Raw genomic sequence first — 21,187 nt, 5'->3', positions numbered from 1 at the left:
TTGAATTCTGTTTTATTGTCGTTTCATTGTTAAAAGCTATAGGAATTCTTTAAATCGTTCCATTAGTTGTCGATAGGGTTAAAACAATATCGTTTGTACGTTCCTGCGAAAGGAAAAATCGGGGAGAATCTATTCTCCGCGAAGAAATCTCGATATCTCCCGTGTACCCTACAATCAAAAGCACCGAGACAATTGTATCGATCGTATTATACAAATCACCCTGAGCACCGTGTTCATTGTTTGGCTGGCAAAAATCTTTACGAGACCTTTTCCGACTGGAACAGGGACGTGCCGTTTCTCCTGACAAGAGGAACGCGAAAGGACAGCCGAACAATCGAGGCAATACCGTTGCCTTCCTGCCGGTGCATTATGCATCGAATGCAGAGGGAAAGAGACGGCATTAATAAATGCACGCTAGCATCGGTCGTCGATCGAAGGTTGGCGGAGAATCTCGTAAATCTCGTGAAATATTCGAGCTACAGCAGAATTCTGTTCAAAGATGAAAACACACGAACTGCATCATGTAACTATTACAAACGACACTTCATTCCTAACAAGAAAACCTATGCATAATCCTCCATATCCAACAATACAATCTTCAAACCTCTCAATTCTTAGCGTCACCCTCAAAGATTCTCCGAAAGCCGGACACATCGGCAATAACCCTGCGAAACATTCGAATACCGATAATAGACTAAAAAAGAACAACGAGGAAAGGAAATCCGTTCGTTTATTATATTTACCCCGAAATCTCCATCTCGAGTCAGTGTCTGTATATTACAGGGCGAGGGGTTAATTAAGGAGGGCAGTAACGCAATCTCCGCGGGCGGACGGCAAAAAAGGGGACCGCTCGGTGTCCCGATCGGCGTGCGCGCCGCGTTCAATCGTAAAAAGATCCAGGTTAAACCGGGCGCAACACCCAGCCGCCACGGGCACGTTTCATATCGGCTGGCAAGATTCACGCGCGTGCACCCCGAACACCGATCGCCTCGCAGCCCCGGGGAACTAGTTTCTCTCGTACCTAATTAGCATCGTTGAATTCAGGTCTAGTTTCGCGAGTGAGCTGGGGTCGCGAGCGCGGCTTAAAGGTGAGGCCGGACCGCCTAACGTATGCGGCGCGTGACAAGATCCTCTTGCGAAGATAGCGAAGAAAATTTGTCGCCCGGCCTGCCAGCCCCGGTATTCTGGTCAGGGACACTCTCCGCGTACAACAGACGACGATAACGAAACCAGTTCTCTTTCTCTCCGCGGCGTTCCGCGCGGCCGCGCCGCGGTTCACGGATCGGTACAATTATCCGCGAACGACTACTTGACTCGCGGCGGGCACAGGCCGGGCGAATCGTTTCGATTGTAATTGTCCCGCGCGCCGCGCCCGGCCGAATTGCGCGCGACAAAACCGACACGCCGGGGAAAATAACAGGTTCTTCGCTCTGACGAGACGCGAGAGGCTCGGAGAACCGGATCGAAGGTTTGTTTAATGCCTCCACGGTAATTCGAACTCGCTTCAACCAAGAAGGATCGCTGCTGTCCGGTAGCGAATCACTCACGGGCGAATTGATTAATTATCACGCTTTTTCTTCGAGTACACTCGAGGGGAAACATCTTTTTACGCTCGGGACGGAATATTCATCGAACGTGTCCTTGCTGCTATGGAAAATGCTGTAGAACTAGAAAAGCTACTTATAATCAATGTTCGCATTGATTCTTCGCTATCAGCTGTACGAGAGCTATAAGTGAAACCGAAGTTATACAAGATTCGATAAGGTGATAAGTGTCTTTGAGATCCTGCGTTAACTTCGTTAATCCTTAGTTCGCGCGATACGGGATTCCCCAGGCCAGTTAACCGTCTTATCTGAAGTTAGGCGCCCCACTGTGCACCGGGTTAGCCTCTCGACCGATCGGTTTCACGGAAGTTTCCGCGGGTCGATTACGCGTACGCCGTGTGCTCATAAATTTTTTGGAAACCGGCCAATCCCGTGCCGGATGTGTGGACGTGGCTTTAAGGCCGAGGAGCCAGGCCGCTTTCAGGGAGCAACGTCCTGCCTCTCCACGTCGAATATGGTCGTACGTAGAGAGAAGCTGCAGACGTACGGACAACGGGGAGAGAAAGACACGTACGGACAAGGAGAGGACGCGGGTTAAAGGGAATGCGAGAGGAGAGCGCCTCCGAAGGGCCCCCAACGGGAGCCTGTCTCTCCTTCTGCCCGTCGAAGGGTCGAACTGTCACGATCGTGAGAAGATTTTTGTCTCCGCGTCGCGTTCCTCCGCCGGTCGTGATCTCTTTTCTTATGTACCCTACCTTCCACCGTTGTCCTCCCTTCCCCGCCGCTTCCCGGGTGATCGACGACCGATGTCGCGCTGGGAATTCGAATGCACCGGGGCACCGCTTTCACGAATAATCTCGCGGAGCGAGAGATAGCTCGCGCGGATCCGCGCGCTGCCCCGAGATACGGGGCAGCTCGGTTCTAATTTACGAGTGCCTGTTGCCGCGCGTTGTCACACCTCGCTAGACCTTTCGGAGACGACAGCACGCTGTCGCGACGCCGGTTTTACGTAAGGCGATCGTCTTTTTCTGTTGGCGAGAGAAAAATCTGGAGAAAGTGACGACAGTGGGTCACTGTTCGGAGAAAGATCTTTGCGCCTCGATGTTCGGGAGGCGTTGTTGGTTCTTAACGGTTGAATATTTAGCTGGCACGTTGATTTGATCGCTTATTGCAATCTCGTGGCGTTTAGAATGATCGTGGGTGGTGTAATAAACGTAAGGGTAGAATGAGACGTTACACAGAGTAAAGAATGGATATTAGAATACCAAAGTTTCATCAAGATAAATTAGGTAACAAATCAAATCGTAAGGACTATAAAAGCGCCGGGCAACACAGACGGTCGTGATTACTCAGGAGCAATGAATCCTTATCGCCTACACAGGTCTAGCTAGATTGGTCGTTAAATCACTCGCTAAACGTATATACGAAACGGCCGGCCCCGGAACGTAATTTCTTATAATGGACTCGTAACAGCGGTGTAATTCTGAAGGTAATTCGGAGATAAGTCCGGAGATTCGGCGGTAAGTGTTCCGCAAAGTAGGCTATCCGGGTTACGCCCGTCCAAGGAGGAAAGTTCAAAGGGATGAAAGAAGCTTCAATCAGGCAGCCCCCTATTTCGCGGGTCTCGTCAGAGGCAGGGGTCGAGAAACCTAAATCCCTGGACTACAATGTTCCTAGCTGGAAGTTCTCGGTGAATATCTTGCGAAGAACAATCGTCCGAGATGAAATTCGAGGGAGCTGTTCGAAGCTTTGTATTCTAAAAACTAGGATCGATATCATCGTTGTTTAATGTACTGCGGAAAATGTATGCTATATGAACCATAAAACGGAAGGGCTTCATAAAGTTCTGAAGATCGTTAGAATAAAAGTGAATCTCACTTAAGTATCCAATTGAAAATTCTATCGTCCATCCCTGAAATTTCGCCAGCAGCTGCACAACGCACACGATCCACTTTAGTCGAGACCCCGACAAGTTTTCTGTTTGTATCGAACAATGCAAACAAGAATCGAGCAACCAATTGGCACAATTCATCCGTGCCCGATTCGCTGACGTTTCCTGAATTATTGCTCTTGATGATTCGTCTAGAACGAGCTGCTGGCGGTCGCTTTTTAGTCGCGCGCGGAGCTTTTCTCGGCTTCTACGAGCAAGATTCGCTGCGATAACCGTGACAGGGCAAGGCGGAGAGCCAGCGACCGCGGGACGAAGAAATCGAACACCGTGGAATCCATTCCCGTATTGGGACTCGAGTGTCCCGGTCGGCGCGTAATTACGGGCCGCGGAACAAGAATCACGGCCAGGATGATAAAACACGCTCGAGTAGCCACCGGTGTCCGCGGACCGACACGACCCGGGATTTTCTAATTGCAACCCGGCTCGGTTCGTATTCCGTCACCGTTTGCGCCGACCGTTTTTACATCGATGTTTACGCGGCGGGGACGCAACCGTTGGCGGCGCCGCGTGCCGCACGGATGGATCACGAAACGCAGCTGAACAATCGGAGGAAGAAATTTCCTCCGTCGATGTCTCGTCTCTATTAACGCATTCGCAATTGCCTGAATACCAACTGTTGAAAATTGGAGAGTTGGTAGGTGTGTTTTCGAACATCGAGAACCGAAATTTTGAATTTTAGAATATTTAGAATATTAAGGATACTTAGAATGTTTAGAGTATTTAGTATGTTTAGAATGTTTAGAACGTTTAGAATATTTAGAATTCTATTCTATCCAGAATAGGAAATTACAAACAATTTAGTTAATACCAAAAATGTAGCACATAATCTTCTTCTCTAGTACTAATAATTTAACACAGCGTTTCGCGACGAAGGTTTCGAATGGTTAAATGAATCTTCGTCCGCGGAGGGTTAACTCGATGAACACCGAAGATTCGTCGCATCAGCCGAACTGATGGAAACACGACAGTGCAATTCATGCTACTCGTCCATCACCCTCACCATTGTTCCTCGCCCCATTTTCTCCCCAATGAAGAATTATTATATAGGCCAATCGCCCGTGGTGAATTCGCTCGTCCAACCTGAATCCCACGAAGCATCTGTACGCGTCTGGCCATTGAAAAATCGCCGGTCCGCGAATCAGCCGTTTCCACGGTAATTGCTTATGCAACGAGGATTTATCGTGTCGAACGTACTTGACTCCAATTACCCGCGGCGAGTCCGTTGCGCTCGCCGAGAAATAAATAGAAACCTCGGCTCAATTGAAGGTGGCCAGATTTTCTTTCTCCCTCTGCCGTTCATTCTGGTGAATCGCGGATGTCGGAGGTCAGCGAGCGTACAGTGGCGTACCATGCCGGAGAACCGCGGCCCCCTTCCGCCCCCGGCTCTCCTGCCAGACAAATGGCAAATTCCTTCGACTACGGGATCATTAAGTCGCAATGAGCGACCGCTAACGAAGAACCCGTCGCAATAAATAATCCACCCCCGTCCCTCCCTAGCAGGGAATCCCGAGGCAGGCCAAACGGTCTCCGTCGACAGCTACAAATTGTCTAAATTATCGGCTCGTCGATAATCGTGGATAATGTCGCAACGATTCCGCCACGGACCGACGCTCGTGCCGGGATGCCGATGGTCGCGTGACTTCTTTCCGACTCGTCTGCTAACGAGGGACGTCCGGTAACGCACACGCCCATTTTTCTGTGACTTCGCGTAATCGTGCCTCGAAATCACTCGAGATATTTCCTCTTTGGATCTGCTCGCTCTTGCGTTTTAACGGAGAAACTACCCTGTTCATTTAACTTGATAATCACTTACTTATCAGTAGAAGGTATGGAAGGACATCGCTGCTTCCAACCGAAAGAATCTAATTCCATCTACATGAATTTCCCATGAGCAAAAATAAATTTGAATAACCTTATAGATTTTTGAAACTTCCAAAAATTCAGAATATTCTAGTTTCCTTTAATTAATGAATATGCTCGAGAAAATATTTCTTCAATCGAATCCTGTCAATCAATGGGTTAGCTATACGAATCTTTCTACGGCGTGGAAGCAGGATTCCAAATTCCTCGGATCGTCCCATTAAACGGCGCTAGGATACATAAAAAATGGGCGCGTGTCGCTCGCCGTCCCTCTGCCGAGCAGACATGCTGAAAAAGGGGGCGAAAGAGCAGGAGTTGGTGCGGTGGGTGAGGAGGGACTGTCATCGAGAAAGGTGAAAAGGGATCGTTGATCGGCGAGAGAGTACTCACCGGTGCGATATCCCGCGTTGCTCAGGTAAGTGGCGAACGAGTGGGGCTCGTAGTCCCGTTGCCACTGGGGGCTGCTGCAGTTGTCGCTGTTCGTGAAGACCTCGTGATTGTGAACGTAACGGCCGGTCAGCAACGAGCTCCTGCTCGGGCAACACATGGGAGTGGTCACGTATGCGTGTCTCAGCTCGGCTCCCTCGTCCCTTATCCGCCTCAGGGTCCGCGGCATGAAGTTCAGCGAACCTGGGGGATCGGACCAACCGCAACAGACGATCAAAAGGCCTGGACCAACGACGGGCGCAGCCCGAAAAAGAACTCTCGGATCGGATTCGAAGATAGATAGAGGGGTCCTCTCTCGCTCTCCGCCGTGGAGGAGATTACTCGTTCGAAGAAAAGGGGGCCACACTGGGCCAGCCTGTTCACCGCGGAATTCAATTTTCCCTTTTCTCTTTTTCCTTCCTATAGATCCCTTTTCGGGTTTCACTATCGGTAACCGATAGATGAAGGTGGTTTGAAAAGTTCGCGACCTAATCTATATAAGGAAAAGCTGAAGTAACAATCAAATGTCATCGATGTAACTTGCAGCGAGTACCGTTGAATGAATTGTAATAGACTTAAAGGGGAGCATCATTGAAATGTCAAGGTAATTTAAAAGTAAACGTATGTCTTCGTTATTGAGCAACTTTTCAGACTACCCTCGCGCTAACCCTCTAATCTTCGTAATGATTCGAGAGTCCCCTGTCGAGGCGAAAGAGGCAAAGGGGAAGATAAAGGTACCGACCCAATTCGACGTCCTGATCGTCCGTCAATATCAGCACGATGTTCGGCTTCCTTTCTCTGGGCTGCTGATAGGGCAGATACGGCGAGTTGTTCGACTGCGAGTTGTAATTGTTGTTCCCGTTGTAATTAGGCTTGTGAAGGGAACCACCGCGACGCTGACCGCCGCCACCGCCGTACGTGTCGTCCGCAGGAACGCCCGCGTCCGTACGCCTGGCATTGACACTCAACAATAGCAACGCCAAAAACTGTAGTAACTTCCTCATGGTGGGATGATGGTCGTCGGTTGCAGGCTCTCTTCCTCTCAATCGAGTGTCATATCATGGCTGCTGCTGCCGCTGTAACAAGCGAGGCGTGTCGAACGCGTTAACGAACGTTTGCCGACGACGTTGATCGGAGAGAGCTCGCGATAAAGTCTTCCGACGTGGACCGTAATCTGTGGAACCGGTGCGCAGATCGCGGAATCGACGTCTTCGACGGTCTAATCGGTCGTCCATAATTGAAGTGTCTATAATCTATCGATTCCTCTCCATTTTTCTTAGGGGACCTCCTTTGATCGTTAACGTTAAAGATAGTCGTTCGTTCCGTTGGAAATTCAATTTTACATTTGTCACGTTCGTTAATCGCTGTCCACTTACTCAAGGTATCTCGAATACAAATCATCCAAGGAAAGCGGATGCGTAAAAAGCCCCGGTGCAATCACGACGATGTTAAACACAAGCTGCGCGTCTACCATCCCGCGCCACACAAGACGACCGCGCGATCCAGTCGCGTCGCAGCCCTGTATCGCCGTAGGGCAAATTCTTGTCCGCGACCGAAACGGATTGCTTAACAGCTGAATGGCGTGGACACTCGTGTACGCGCAGGTAGGACATACACGATCGCCTAATTGTCTCTGATAACTCTGGTAACCCGGCCATTTCGGTCTCCGCTGGTGGAAGACGCTCGCATCATTGCTTGGAAGATGATCTTCGTAGCATTACTATCGAACTACTAGTGAATCCACGGAAATAGTCTCAAAAAGAAACTCTACGATATCTGTAAAATTCGATTGCATAAATCCCAAACTTAAGTCTCTTAATTACCGAGGTTAACCGAAACTATACCCTAAACCAATAGACGTTAATCTAATCGAAGTCCCACTACAGTTTCGATTAGCTAAGTGTAAGCGTATCGATGACTAGCGAATTAGCATCGAAAACAAGGTAAAACTTGACCAACCAAACCCGCAATCCTTGCGGAGACCAGCTACTCAGGAGCAACGCTCGGTACGTGCACCGTGCGAAACAATTAACCCTTGGAGAACGGAGAGCCCGCGATCGATTCGCGGCTGGGCACGTATGTAAGCTGTTGCGCGAACACCGCGGACGTGATCCTCGTAACAAAATAGTGTTCGGTAGGCGTGTGCGTGGCCGTTCGGCTCGCCGGTCCCTCGGTTCGCCCGGAGAAAGATGAAAGGCGCGTGTAAAAAAGAATGGACGGACACGACGGCAGTCTGGCCGGTGAGCGTTTCGCTGGCCGCAACCGCGATCGGATGGCCGGGCGGTTTTATGGCGGATCTCCTTCGTCTCGCATTCCTTCCCCCGGACATCTCGCCGCAGCGATCAAACTCCGGGGCCCTCGTAAATAGTCGTTAGCACCTGTATTATACGCGAGCTCCGTTGAATAGGTTATAGTACTCGCTTAAATCAAGCCGCAGTCTATGACTTAGGCACTCGTTCTCTCTGGCCCCCTTCTTATACAGTCGTTAATACGTACACCAAGGAATCGTAAAGACGGAGGTTCATTGAAACCGTGGGTCGAAGACATTACACACTTTGCGACGTTCGCAGATAATGTCTAAATTATTGTTATTGCCGTCGCGTCGGTTTCATTGCGTGGTAATTGGGAGGCGTCGCGAGTGGATTATTTATGCGGTGCGGATGAACGTTTGCGGCTGGATTGATTTGGAAAGTGTATTGTTGTTTGAAGGAGATTAAGACTGTGACTAAAGTAGGCTGGAATGTGGTTCGAAAGTTATGGGGAAAGAGAGAAATTGATTGTTGCGCGATTCGCGGCGTTGCAACAGATGCGAATCTATGATAATACGTTGGGGGTATTGTTTGAGGATAAAAGTTTATGTGCTCGACTCTTTATATTGTAATTCAACTGTGCTGGTAGTACAGTGTCGGAAGATTTAGTTGCGGATAACTCCAAGCATTCTCGGCTTCTAATTTTATAAATCGACGCATGAAAAGAATGCTCGCGATTCGAGCGATAGGGGATGACGCGCGATCGCGCTCGAATCTTTCGAACGAAATTGCTTAGGAGACGGCTGCCAAAGAAATTTCCGAGCTTTCTGGCAAGGCGACCGCGATACCACGCGAAACGCAATGGAATAACAGGGCGACGCTACGGAGCAGCTAAGCGAAGGTGAAGGAGAGGCAAATTTCAGATACGGTTCGAACGGTTCCGACGTGAACGTCGACCGGTAAGACTCCCCTGCGTTATTCGCGACGCGATCCTTTCCATCGGCCGACCTATTTTCCCGGGAAACACGGGCTTTTATTAAATTTCTCGGTACGTGCCGTTCTGTTTTCGCTGTTTCGACGACGCGCCGCGAATAGGGAACGGTTCCGACAACGACGCAACGTTCTACCCCTTTGAGACCCTAATTTTCTTGTTCTCGTGGCGCAGTTCGGGGAACTGTAATCCGATTGCCCATTGCTGACACGATTAAAATGTGAACGGTAATACTTTTCATTGCAACAAATCTATCTACACCCAGTACAGTATATCTACATTATTAAAACCTAGATTATTAATAATCCACAATCAAATGCGGAACGATCACCGTGAATCCTAGTTAATACTACGTACAAATGAGCAGATCTAAGAATCTGCGTTTTATCCGTTCAATTTTATATCAATTCCTATATAGTCCGATTAATTGGTTCTTCAATTTCCATCTTTTGTTTCTGTTTCCACTAGAAACAATTTACCATCTAATTTGTCGATCTTTATTTCGCAGCCACTTTGACTAGTTACGACAGCAAAAGTACCGGTAGTGTTAATAATCGCGTTAACAGCTTATGGTCGAATAAAAAAATTCATTTTCACACATAATCAGATTACACGTTGCCCAACTCTGTCCCGTTGGAGCGATGTATCGGCAACGGCCGGTTTCCGTTCGCCGTAGTTCGCTCGGACACGCCTCAGACACGATCCAGAGCCCGCGCGTTGTAAGTTCAGCCGCGACGTAATACACGGGGATCTACGTTCGTAAAGTTCGCGCCGAGCCTGTCCCGCTTGTACATAGATCGGCGAAAGTGAGATTTCATCGCGCACCCACCTGGCGCGCCGGACAAGAGCTTCACCTGTCTTCCCGGCGAGGATAACGAGGCGAAATAAAGGGGGGCCGCGCGCGGAACACGAATCGTCTATTCCCATCGGATGGATCTCTCTGCTGGGTTTCACACGCGCGCGTCCGTTTCTCCCGGATGAAACGGACACGAATCTCTCCCCCTCCCCAATGGAAAACGCGCTACAGAAAAATCCTCTTTAGAGATCGGTCAGCTTGATTTTATACTTAGCGGAGAGAAAGAGAACTTGATTTATTGTTGTACAAGGATAATCGACTATATTGTATCGGGAAAATAGAAAATACGTGAATATAAATCGGAAATCGAACGGTGCCGTTGGTTTAACCCTTTCAACTCCATAGGCGTTTCTCAGTCGCCACTCGATTTAGTACAGAAAAATTATGAAGTGTAATATTTAATATGAAGTTTCGTATGATGCATTAATATGTGAAGTATTAAAATAAAACATCTTTCTTTAATTTATGTACGATTTCTCGTTAAGTTTCGAAAAATGTTAACTATATCTCATCGGAAAGTGTGTTGGGTATTTTTGGTGGAAAACTCTTGGAGTGCGAAGGGTTTTGATTTTAGTTGATACAAAGATTGAGTTAATTTCGGAGGATAATCGTTGAATTTTTGTTCGAATATGATAGAAACTTAAAGTGTGAGCTATTCCATCGATCTCCTCCGTGCGTGGAGCACAAGATCGCCAAGGGCGGTAAGTAGAAGGTCCAACGACGCTTCGCGAAGGTTCGATTCCATTCGGAACGCGAGTCCTTGCCGCAGCGAATGGACTTCTATTTGATTCCTGATCAGATATACGGGGCCGACACGTATGGAACAAATTCTTTCTAATTTGTACAAGGCCCGACACAGCGGAAGAAGCGTCAGGATTATGGATCGCTAATTAGTGATGCCTATTCGGTTCGCGGCCGTGGCGAATCGGCCGGAATCGTGTCTGGAGGCGGCTGGAAAGACGTCAGGAAGTGATGTCACGGCCGATCCCCGGCCGCTCGATCCGGTGGCTCGGGACCCGCATTAATTACCGCTAATTGATAATCACCTCGTGATTCTCTCCCTGCGGAGCAGGTAGGCAAATAAGTCCCTGGACACGGGGTGGCCCGCGACCACTTGTGTCTCTGCGGGACAATATGTCCGGCTACCTTGTTCGTTGCCGAAACGGTCATTCGCGTGCGATATATGAGCTGTTAACACTAAAGCTACCGAGCAGTTAAATTAACTTCTTCAAATTCCCCTATGGAAATTCCAAGATTGCATCCACTTGGACTTTCATTGATTCACAATTCAGTTTGCGTTTTGCTAAATCCATTTCTTCGATAATTGCTCAGAGAAACAGCTATCTTTTTAATAATTAGAAGAAGAAATTAGGAATGAGTGATTTTAACAGAGTAACTTTAGTGTTAATTTGTCAAACTAGTGAACTCTATAATATAAGATCTAATGAACCATTCCACTGTGATCACTTGAATTTCCATTGTAGATTGATAATGATTTTAATTACAAGATTGTGATAATATAGATGTATCATATAGATAGACTATAGCAATGTTTAATAATTACTTTATATTAAAATGTGGAACTAATCGAGTGTTCTGACACTGAAAATAGAGTCGCTCTAATCGTTGATCTGTGAATGATTTATTTGATAAGTCACTCGCCCTCTCAGTACTCACTGCGACAGTTTTACTTTCAAACGGACACTCAGCTTCGCGCGATTTATCAGCTGGTAATTGGCCGCGTCGATTAATTCAACGCGCGGAGGCTGCGGCCGAACAGAGTCGACCGGAAAATAAAGAACCAGGCCGTCGCGTTGGAATCCGCCGTACGCTCGAACGGTAATTGGATTTCGAACGGCCGACACCACAGGTTCTTTCCGTCGCTAATCCACGCGCACGATTTTCTGAATACGGGTTTCTCGGCTGAACGATGATTCGCCCGAACGATGAACGGTCCCGTCGAATAACCGGATCGTTCGAGAACGAATTGATAGAGATGCCTAAAAATATTTTGCAGCGATGTTTCCGCAAAAGAGGGAAAAAAGGAATAAAAGAGTGTATTATCAGGTAACCGTATCTCGAACCTTTGATACAAGTTTCCCACTTAGCAGGAATTACAGGAAGTGTTTCTTAAAAATCGATATAAATTCAATCCCTCGTCCTCTGATATATTATTCAATTAAAAGATTCCTCCTACTGAAGATACCATTGGAAAGTTACAGCTTTTAATTTCTTGCGCTGGAAAGACGTGCTACGCACGAGATGTTTTTGTTCTAAAATTGCTAATGATGTATTGTACACACCGATAATCTTATTACACAGGCTGGATTGTTCTCAAATCTATCACTCTATACTAAAATTCTCAATAAACAACGTTAGTGTACATATCCGTGTAAAATAGGTAAAAACAACATTCTTCACGCAAGACTTCAGCGCAAGGGGTTAAACTTACTTCAGAGATCGCTTCAATAATTCTTCGCCTACTAATTGACTGAATATTTAATGAAAGAGTGTAATCATTGTAGACAGAGGGAACGATCGTTCAGATCTACGGGCACTAGCTCGAGTCAGAAGTAGCCTGTACAACGGGCCGCGTTCTAGGAATAAATAAATCAATCCCCGGAATCGCGAAGTCAATCTTCATTCGCGGCACGAGTAATCTATCCGACTATCATTCGCGTTTCGGAGCGCGCGCCGGTGCATTGAACCGCGACGTCGGGCTCGCGCGCGACATTCGCGACACAAGCGTCGAACCCAACGTTGGCTAAGAATAGTAAAACAATAATTCGTCCGTCGGTTTCGCAACCGCAGGAATTGAGTAACAGCTTCGGCCGGCGCCGCGAATCGAAGCCATTGTACCAGCAACAGTACAGGAAGCGAACCGAGAAGCCGGTACGTTCGTTTCCTCGGTTCGCTCCTTCGGCTGGGAAACCGTGATATCGATCAACGCTCGATCTCGTTAACGTTCGCGCATCGAATGCTGCATTCAACGTCCGCGAAACTTTGTTTGGCTCCGAGCATCGGCGAAAAAACCTTGTTACTCCGATACCCCGGCATTCCAAGAAGAACTCGGAGGCGAAGTTTGCTCAGCGAAATGTCTGCAGCTACAGTCCCGACTACTTGTTTATCCGAGTGTTCCACTGTAGAAGTATTTAGACTTCTGCGAACAGTTTGATAGGACGATGAATCCAGAGCAGAAGCATCTCTGCAAATAATTCGTTGAAGTCGTAAGGATAAGCGTTCAAACTTCCGTAAACAGTTTACGGTCGAAGAGCTTTCTGTGACCAACAGTTGCTCGGTGCAGCCATAGCCAATCAAACTAAGAATGTATTCCAACTCCTAACGAACAGTTAATTAATTAACGAGACAACGTAACTTTGCAACATATAGTTTCCTAAATCGTCACTTATCGAAAGTACTATTAAAGACACGTATAACATGAAACCTCTAGAATAATTTTACGTTAGTCTCCTAAAGGGCTCCGATTCCAAACATCTGTGGTCGTCATTAAAAAAACTAAAAGGCATTCGTCGAACGATGCTCGGAGTCCAAATCAATCGAATCCTTGGAATCGAAGAAATGCCCACACGTTTGCGAGCGTTTCGTTCGAATCGCGCGTGCACTATCTTCCCGGATCGCGTCGCTCCGCGTGCGTAACTCACGTATCCGCGCGTGCGTTGAAAAGCGGCGTGGGTGGCAGAGCCATGAGGTGGTGTATCGACAATACAGATGCTCGGCTATATACGGGCCGGAGTAGGTCGCAGGTAAAACGGATGTTACGTATTCGCGGCTCGCGTGTATACCTGCGATGCGACACGCTCGCGCGGCGAGTGTAGGTCGGTCTTCTGTAGGTCGGGCCCCGAGTGAATATTCATTCGAGGCGTTCTCCGCCTATCCGCGCGTGGGAAGCCCCGCGAAATTTACGGCCGGCTAAACGATCCTGCCCGTTCATCGCGATCGCGATCGATCGCGCGATACGGCAGGCCGGTGTCGGGGATCTTGCGGTCACAGTTCATGCGCGGCTCGTGTTTCGTGATTCTTTCGGCTTCGATTACTATTTAATAAATATTTGAACGCGATGTTAACAGATCATTATCAGCGTTTCATTTACTCTGATGCGCGATCGGTATCGCCGGCGGATTCTCTTTTGAACGGAAGCGGGAGCGCAGGAAACCTGAATATTCTGTTTAAACACTGTTAACCCTTGACGAATCGGAAATAGTTCGAGTTTACTCGCCGGGGAGAAAATATCGTAACATAGATAAGTGGAGAGAACTTAAGAGTTAATTGTAAATATTGCAATAAAAATAATAAAACGATCTTTGCACCCAGTAAGTAAAAATATGCCGCTTATACGGCAGCGTCGGTCTGTTAAAGATTAATTCTTTAATCAACATGTTTCTTCTCTAGGATAATGTGTGAAATTGTGATTTTACAGGAGAAAAGCTGGATTTTGGAACAGACTACGAGTGGGGTTTGCACAATTGTCAATTCGAATTCCTTCGAGCCCACCAGCATATCCTTCTCTATTTTTCAGTGATTAGGAACTCCGAATAGAATTTCCTTCGCGGATTTACGGTCCAAAATAGTTCTCACGTGTTTGGAGTACCTTTTCTTCCGCGAAATGCAAGCATATCTCGTGTCACGTGTTAGAAACGTCCAGCAGGATGCTTACTCTATGGTACCAACGAGTTACAGTCGCCATTCCTGTTTTCCTACAGACGAAATAGGCGTTCGTCGGGGGACAGTTATGGTACTCGGTTATGATTTATCGAAACGCAAACATTCCTATTTCAACGTCCCGCGATTCGAACGCGAACATTAGGCGGACCATTTTACGGCCGTGTCCCGTTCCGACGAAACATCGCCGGGGAACGCAACGGGGTTAACTGCGAATCAATGGACCGCCGATAATCTATCGGCCTTTGAATCTAGTTCCTCGCGTTTACGACTCCGGTACTCGGTAATCTTTGTACTTTGTTCGGCATTGTTCGGCGGCGGAGCGTGGTTCCTGCAGAAACTGCTTCCCCCTTTGTTGCTGCTGGCTGATTGAACGTAAAGTTCATTCCGCTGACAAGATAGGCAATTTCTGCGCCGGCCCTTGACGAAGCATGGAAAGTCTCGGCTCTCTCCAGGATCGATATAAACAACACCTGACAAGACGAGGAGGAGGGAGTCTGACAGTAGGCACTCTTGACTTGTCGAGAAGCTATATTAAACAGCCATTAGAGTCCATGTGGGCGCTGCCAATCGCGTCCACCGCGTAGCTCGACCTTCCTCCGTCCGAAATTGCTTCATCGCAATCTCGATCCTCTGACCGATATCGATAGAAATTCGTGTTGCCTCGTGGGCGTACTGAATGACGTGCAAATTATCGTTGCTCGAAGTTCGTTGAACTAATCAGGAAGTCCGGGCGAGCGACACGCGAGTCGTGTTTTGTATTTGGTTAAAACGATGTGGTCAACAGGTCAGTTTGAAAGACTGAGACTGAGAGAAAATTGATAAATGCAGGACAATTTTTAGTGTATCCTTACTCTAAGGGTATCAACTGATTCTAAAAAATTTAACAGAAAAATCAACGCCTTTGAATTACACTTGAAATAATATTACAGACATTGACGAGAATTCATATTATACTAGATGTTGCTTATGAAATCCTCAAAAATGTTAACACTGTCTGCCAAGTAAACACTCGTATCAACTCTCGTGCAATCGAAACAGTTCTCAATAAACCAGAAACTAAAGAGTCAAGATTCTTCGTAATTACACTACTATCTTCCTTATATCTCATATATTCAATGAAACTTAGTTTATTCGATACGTCACCAAGAAAATGAATGCTCAAGATTACGTTAAAAATACTGTCACCCGTATTCGTGACGTAGCAGTCGAAGTGTTAATCAGAACGAGGTAAATACAGACTGCCAACGAGGCGACGATTTATTCCCAACCAGCGAAGTTCTCGATCTAGTCAGCGAGGCACGCGGAAAAGTCACGGATTTAATGCGTTCTACAACCGGTCGTACAAAAAGGTGTCCACGTCGAATCGGTTTCCGCGTCGTTGATGCACCTGGTGCCGCGTGTTATTACGATTCCCCGCTGTTAGCACCGTGTCCGCGGCGCATAAGGTGTTTCCGACCGTTTCAGGATCTCAATCGACCGATGATAGCTTGGAAGAGCGCCGTCCCGGCTCGTAAGAGCGAGTCGCGGATTAGACCGTCCGCGGTTCGCAATTGGCCGCGGCTCGTCGAGCAAATAACAAGTCGGCGAGCGGTCGCGATTATCACGCGTGTACGAGATCGTCTTCCCTCAGATTTCATACTTCAACGCCCTCGGAAAACGAGCCGGCGATGAGCTCGTCGGCGAGCATCTCCCGATGCTCGGCACTCTTCATTGAAACTGACGTTAATAGAGTGACCGAACGATCGCCACCGTTATTTATCATTTGCATTACCATAATGAACGGAAGCCGTTGCGGCCGTGTAAAAGAACGACCGACGAAGGATACAGAGATCGCAAGCAATAAGGGTATCACTTGGAGAAAAATAAATTACAGAGGAACAAAACACGAAGTCCGCAGTGTATCCGATAAAAATACATCGACAGGTGAATGAATATTATCAACGCTCGGCTGTTAGTGAATGTTCCTTAAAACTCGAACGGCCGCTGCCTCGGCGAAATGGTAATTTTAGAACATAACGATCAACCACGAAAAAGATATCCATAAGGTTATAAACTTTTCTGCAAATACAGATTTTTATGGCGCGATTTCGAGGAAGACCGATTAAACCGCGCGTTCTTGCAGTCGAAGGGAAGCGATAAAGTGACGTGGCTGGTAATACCCCGGACTAATAATACGATATTCTAGCAATATAGTAATACTGTAATACGATTACGCGATGATACGATAGTAGGATAATATCGCGATATAATAGCGTAATACCGGGGTAATGATAATAATAACAGCGTAGTCGTAACGCTGATGCCCGGCGTGCGACTTAACAGCGCAACGTCTGCGCGCGGGCGAAACGCTCGCGTGTGCTTACGTTCCGGTGATAATGACCAAGTAAATCGAGCGCGTACGCGCGTTAATGACGCGAATGGATTAATCACGAGAGACGGAAAACGATCTCGCGCGTGGTGTAAATCCTGGCCGGCCGCTGGATCGCTGACGTCACGCTTCCTGGAGGCACCGGCGGCCAGCAGGAACGGAGCCGTGGACTGAATTCAGCGCAATCAGATAATGCGACCCGGTCGGCCCTGCCACACGTGCGAACCGCGGTTCGCGACTTTACGCAACGAGAGCGTGCGTCCGTCGGGGTTACAACATTTCATGGTGGGGTCGCATCTGTCCGCACGCCGTCCACGAGCACAGTTCCAGCTGGACACGACAATTGGCAGCAGAACCAATCGTAGACTCGGAAATTAGCCTCGCGGCTAGTTCAAGTGTTAACGGTACCGCTAGCGCGACGCGCGCTACCAGAATAGATCATTGATTTTTCTGATCTGATACCCTCCGACCTTGAGGATGACACCGCGGAGGTTGTATTTAAAGTTGCACTTTGAAGCGAGCAATGACGGACTTGGAATATATGTTAATAAATACAAATTGGATTCGTTTCAGTTTGAAGAGGATCTTTCGCTAGTGCCATTTTTGACGTTTGGAATAGAAGATATAGGTTTTCATTGAATGCCAATTACGGTGGATCAAGATACAGGTTTAATGTTCTTGTTTTAGACTCCTCGCGTTATGGAGAAACGTGTAAATCTAATTTTTGGTGGAAAGTCGCTTTGATTTTGAATGATCTTTCGTCAGTACGAGAATTTCGAAGGACTGAATATTCGATTCAACCGTTCAGTCGCACGAAGATTCCTGTCCGTCACGTGCGGCGGTCGGATCGGATCGATTCAGCCAGAAGGGAAATTTCCTGTCCCACATAGCACACCTATGGCGCGTATTTGCGCGCGCCAGAGAGATCTCGTGATAGCCGTTTCCTGCATCCGCCTGGATCGCGCGGACTCGCCCGGCTAATTAGTTAAACTGTCCGAACGGAGCCACCGGATCGAGGCGCGCGTGTCCGACACGAACACCGATTCGCTCCCGTGACACTGTCGCTCGCGGTGATTCAACGTCGAGGATGTTAAAACAATTAATGTAACCGGTGGCCGCGACGGTCTCGCTGCTTCGAAAACAAACAAAAAGATCCTCCGCGCGCCGCTTTTAGAACGCGTCCTCGCGGCGCGATCCGCCTTTTGCTCCCTTTCCATTGGGCGCGAATCCAGAAAACTGTTTTGCTATTTCTGTTCCGGTTTCGCGGATACGAGACGTGCTCCAAATTTCCTCCCCTGTTTTCGGAACGAATCGGACGTTTCATTTAACTTTCCTCGAAATCGGAATGTAACGGTCTCCTTCTGTTAAGTTATAACATTCGGAACGAACGTTGATTCCAAGCGAACGATGAATTCTTTACTGGTGTGTTATAATTTCCATCTACACTCACTTCGAACGTCACGTATCAGACGTTTGCCATTGAAAATATTTACAATTTTTCTATCGTCGATATTCCACGTTACAAAGAACAGAGATCAACATTTCTCATAGAGAGTGATGAACAGGATACATCGATCTCAGTCTCAAGGGTAGAAACCCTTCCCCCGAAACATCATTCGGAGCCTGACGGCGTGCGGGAATCAAAGCGAAAGATCGGAGTGGGGTAAGAACAACAAGAAAACAATCTGGATGTACTCGGCGCGAAGGTAAACGAGCCAGTCCCTCGGAGGAACGAGTCCTCTCGATTCAAATCCTCGATCCTGAATCTCGAGGGACATCAGTCGACCGGCCGAAAAAGAGAACGGAGAAGCGAGCTCGTCGGGGGAGAAAGAACCCACGCGGTATTCTCGCGGAGCCAGTCGGGACTCGTGCGCCCGCGGGATGAGTTTCGGGGCGCGCGAAAATGAGGAACGACGAATGCGACGCGCCACATTTTGTGCGGGCGGTTATGGTGCGTTTACACCGAACGAACGGGTTCGAAGTCGAACTTCGGACGAGCTGTCGTTCAATCTTAATAAACGATTCGCCTGATATTTAAGGAATATTCGCGTGATTTTATAAGGAAACGCTGAAATAAATTAGGTGTTCACAAATAGATGATTCATCGGATGTAATAAACACGCGTGATCAAATAAAGAGCGTATCATTTGTCAAATTCGCGAGGATATATAAAAAGAAATCTAGGAAACTCAGTCGTTACGAGGAATATTCCTTATCATTGTCAGATCGGACGGATTACAGCGTGATTGTCACTAAGCCGGCACGAATTTGTCGAAATAAGGACGAGCATTCGTTCCGTTGGTGTAAACGCAGCATTATTGTTCTCCGACGGGTGGAGGGCGGAGAGATTTCGAGGGAAAGATTTCTGTGGGGCCAGGCTTCTCGGTCGCGAGAGATACGATCTCGAATCTCGTCTCGCGGCGTGTTCCACGGAAGCTCTCGTGGACTCAGTGTATGAATGAGAGCCGTGTATAGTGCGCCGGGGGTGAAAGGGGGTGAGATAAAAACAAGGCTTCTCTCCGGGGTAAACGTCGTGGCGAGATAAATCAGAAACTTTTCATGGGAACGTCGCGGAGGGCAGGAAGAAATCGTCAACTTTATTGCCCGGTGTAATTTAGGGAAGTGGTCGTCCTAGTTTAAGAATTTTCCATGTGTGAGAAGGGTATGGGGATTCTTGGACCTTTTGTTTAGGTTCCTACAAGATTCCTTAACTCACCGCGTAATTGATCTGCTATTAATTGACTCGTTTGCGAAGGGGTCGCAACCCCTGCGCAAATTTTCACACGTCGTCGCTCTACTTCTCTTCCCCCTTCCTCTGTCGCTGTTTTTCTCTACCCCCACTTTTTCTTCATTTCATTACCCTTTTTATTTCCTTTCGCCCATCTTCTATTTTCTCTTGGTCTCTTTCTGTTTCGCTTTCTCTCGTCTTTTTCCTCTCCTCCTCTTCGCTCTCTGTCTCTTTTTTCTCTTCCCTCTTCCTTTTCCTACGTCTCTTCTCTCTGCGTTTCTTTCTTCTTATCTCTATCTGTTTCTCTCTCTTCTCCCGTGTCGTTCTCTCTGTCCCACCCAGCGAAGGCAGACCAAGCGCGAGTAACATTCGCGATCGCAATCGTGCGACACCCCTCTCGCAAGGGTTGACGAGAAGTGAAAAGGTCGCGGTTCGATGCGGTGGATAACGGACAATTAGCGACGCGTAATTAACGAGCGAGCGAAGGGATGAGAGGAGAAAAGAAGGGCGGGAGTTGCGAGCGCGATGCGGAACGGGGGAGGGAAGGAGGAAAGAACGAGAAACAAAGCTGACAGACGGCGGTGCCAAGGCAGACGAGTCGAAGGGTGAAAGGAGGGAACGATATCGCGGCACGGCGAGGAGGAACGCTAGACTGCTTGGCGGCCGCTTTGTCAACCTACGCGTTCGAGTTGCCGCGTTTCAGCTTCGAAACGCGAGAATATTCTCGCCTCGTTCCACTCGCCTTCAGATCGAATACTTTCCGTTCAATCTCACCTCCGCCGATTCTTCATTTCGCACTACAAAACACGCAACATGTTCAACGCTAGAACTACTGAGGATTTAAACCATCTCTTAAACAATTCTTTATAAAATCTAAAAGCGTAAATTTATTAAGATTTGGTTTATATTTCGTAGTAGGTATTACTGAGTTCTTTAGTTATTTCTTAGTGTCTGTAGCTTCGCAGTAATTATAAAAAGGATTAGAAATTGGTCATTTTGACCCACCCGGTAGTTCCAGTGTTAACATTTCGTTTATCTCCTAACATAATTTTCAATAAAACTGCCGCATTAAAATCCACATGAAATTTATCCATTATAACGATAATATTCAAATAATCAAAACCCATTGCCCAAACGAAACTCCATTCTCCGAACACAACCCATCCCTGCATTCGCTGCGAATAACAACGCTATAAATATCCCAAATTTTTGCTCGGTACGCTTGACCCCGTGTCTTCTTCTCGTTCCCCCGCAGTCTCGATTAATACGCACGCCGTACGCATATCGGCGTGATAACTCGCGAAGCGCACGGTATAATATTTTACTCCGGTGTATATCCATCGCGTTCCGGCTCGCGATTCGTTTCGGCAATTAACGTGCCGGTTTTTTCCGTGAACATTTTCCCCCGTCGACCGATCCGCGCGCGCCGTTTAATTGCTACACCTGTATCGGCGAGGACCGGTCGTCTTTCTCGCGTTCACCGGCCCGTGACGCGCGGCCGCCGCCCCGCGCGCGTTTCAAACGAGGGTTA

At 47.8% G+C, this 21,187-nt stretch overlaps 1 protein-coding gene across 3 annotated transcripts in view; it reads right to left on the bottom strand.

Moving 5' to 3' along the window:
* Sulf1 (Extracellular sulfatase Sulf1) overlaps window positions 1–21,187 on the bottom strand; it is a 92,234-nt gene that overhangs the window by 31,643 nt on the left and 39,404 nt on the right. For all 3 annotated transcript variants that reach the window (XM_031974851.2, XM_031974853.2, XM_031974852.2), the window contains exons 2-3: window positions 6,524–6,857; window positions 5,746–5,985 (exon numbers count right to left, since the gene is read on the bottom strand). In XM_031974851.2, the coding sequence (XP_031830711.2) occupies window positions 5,746–5,985; window positions 6,524–6,785 (502 nt within the window). In that variant the 5' untranslated portion in view covers window positions 6,786–6,857. The remainder of the gene's footprint in view (window positions 1–5,745; window positions 5,986–6,523; window positions 6,858–21,187) is intronic.

The sequence above is a fragment of the Nomia melanderi genome, chromosome 12 (assembly GCF_051020985.1).
Source record: "Nomia melanderi isolate GNS246 chromosome 12, iyNomMela1, whole genome shotgun sequence".
Taxonomy (NCBI): Eukaryota; Metazoa; Arthropoda; class Insecta; order Hymenoptera; family Halictidae; genus Nomia; species Nomia melanderi.
This window is presented reverse-complemented; position numbering and strand designations above follow the sequence as displayed.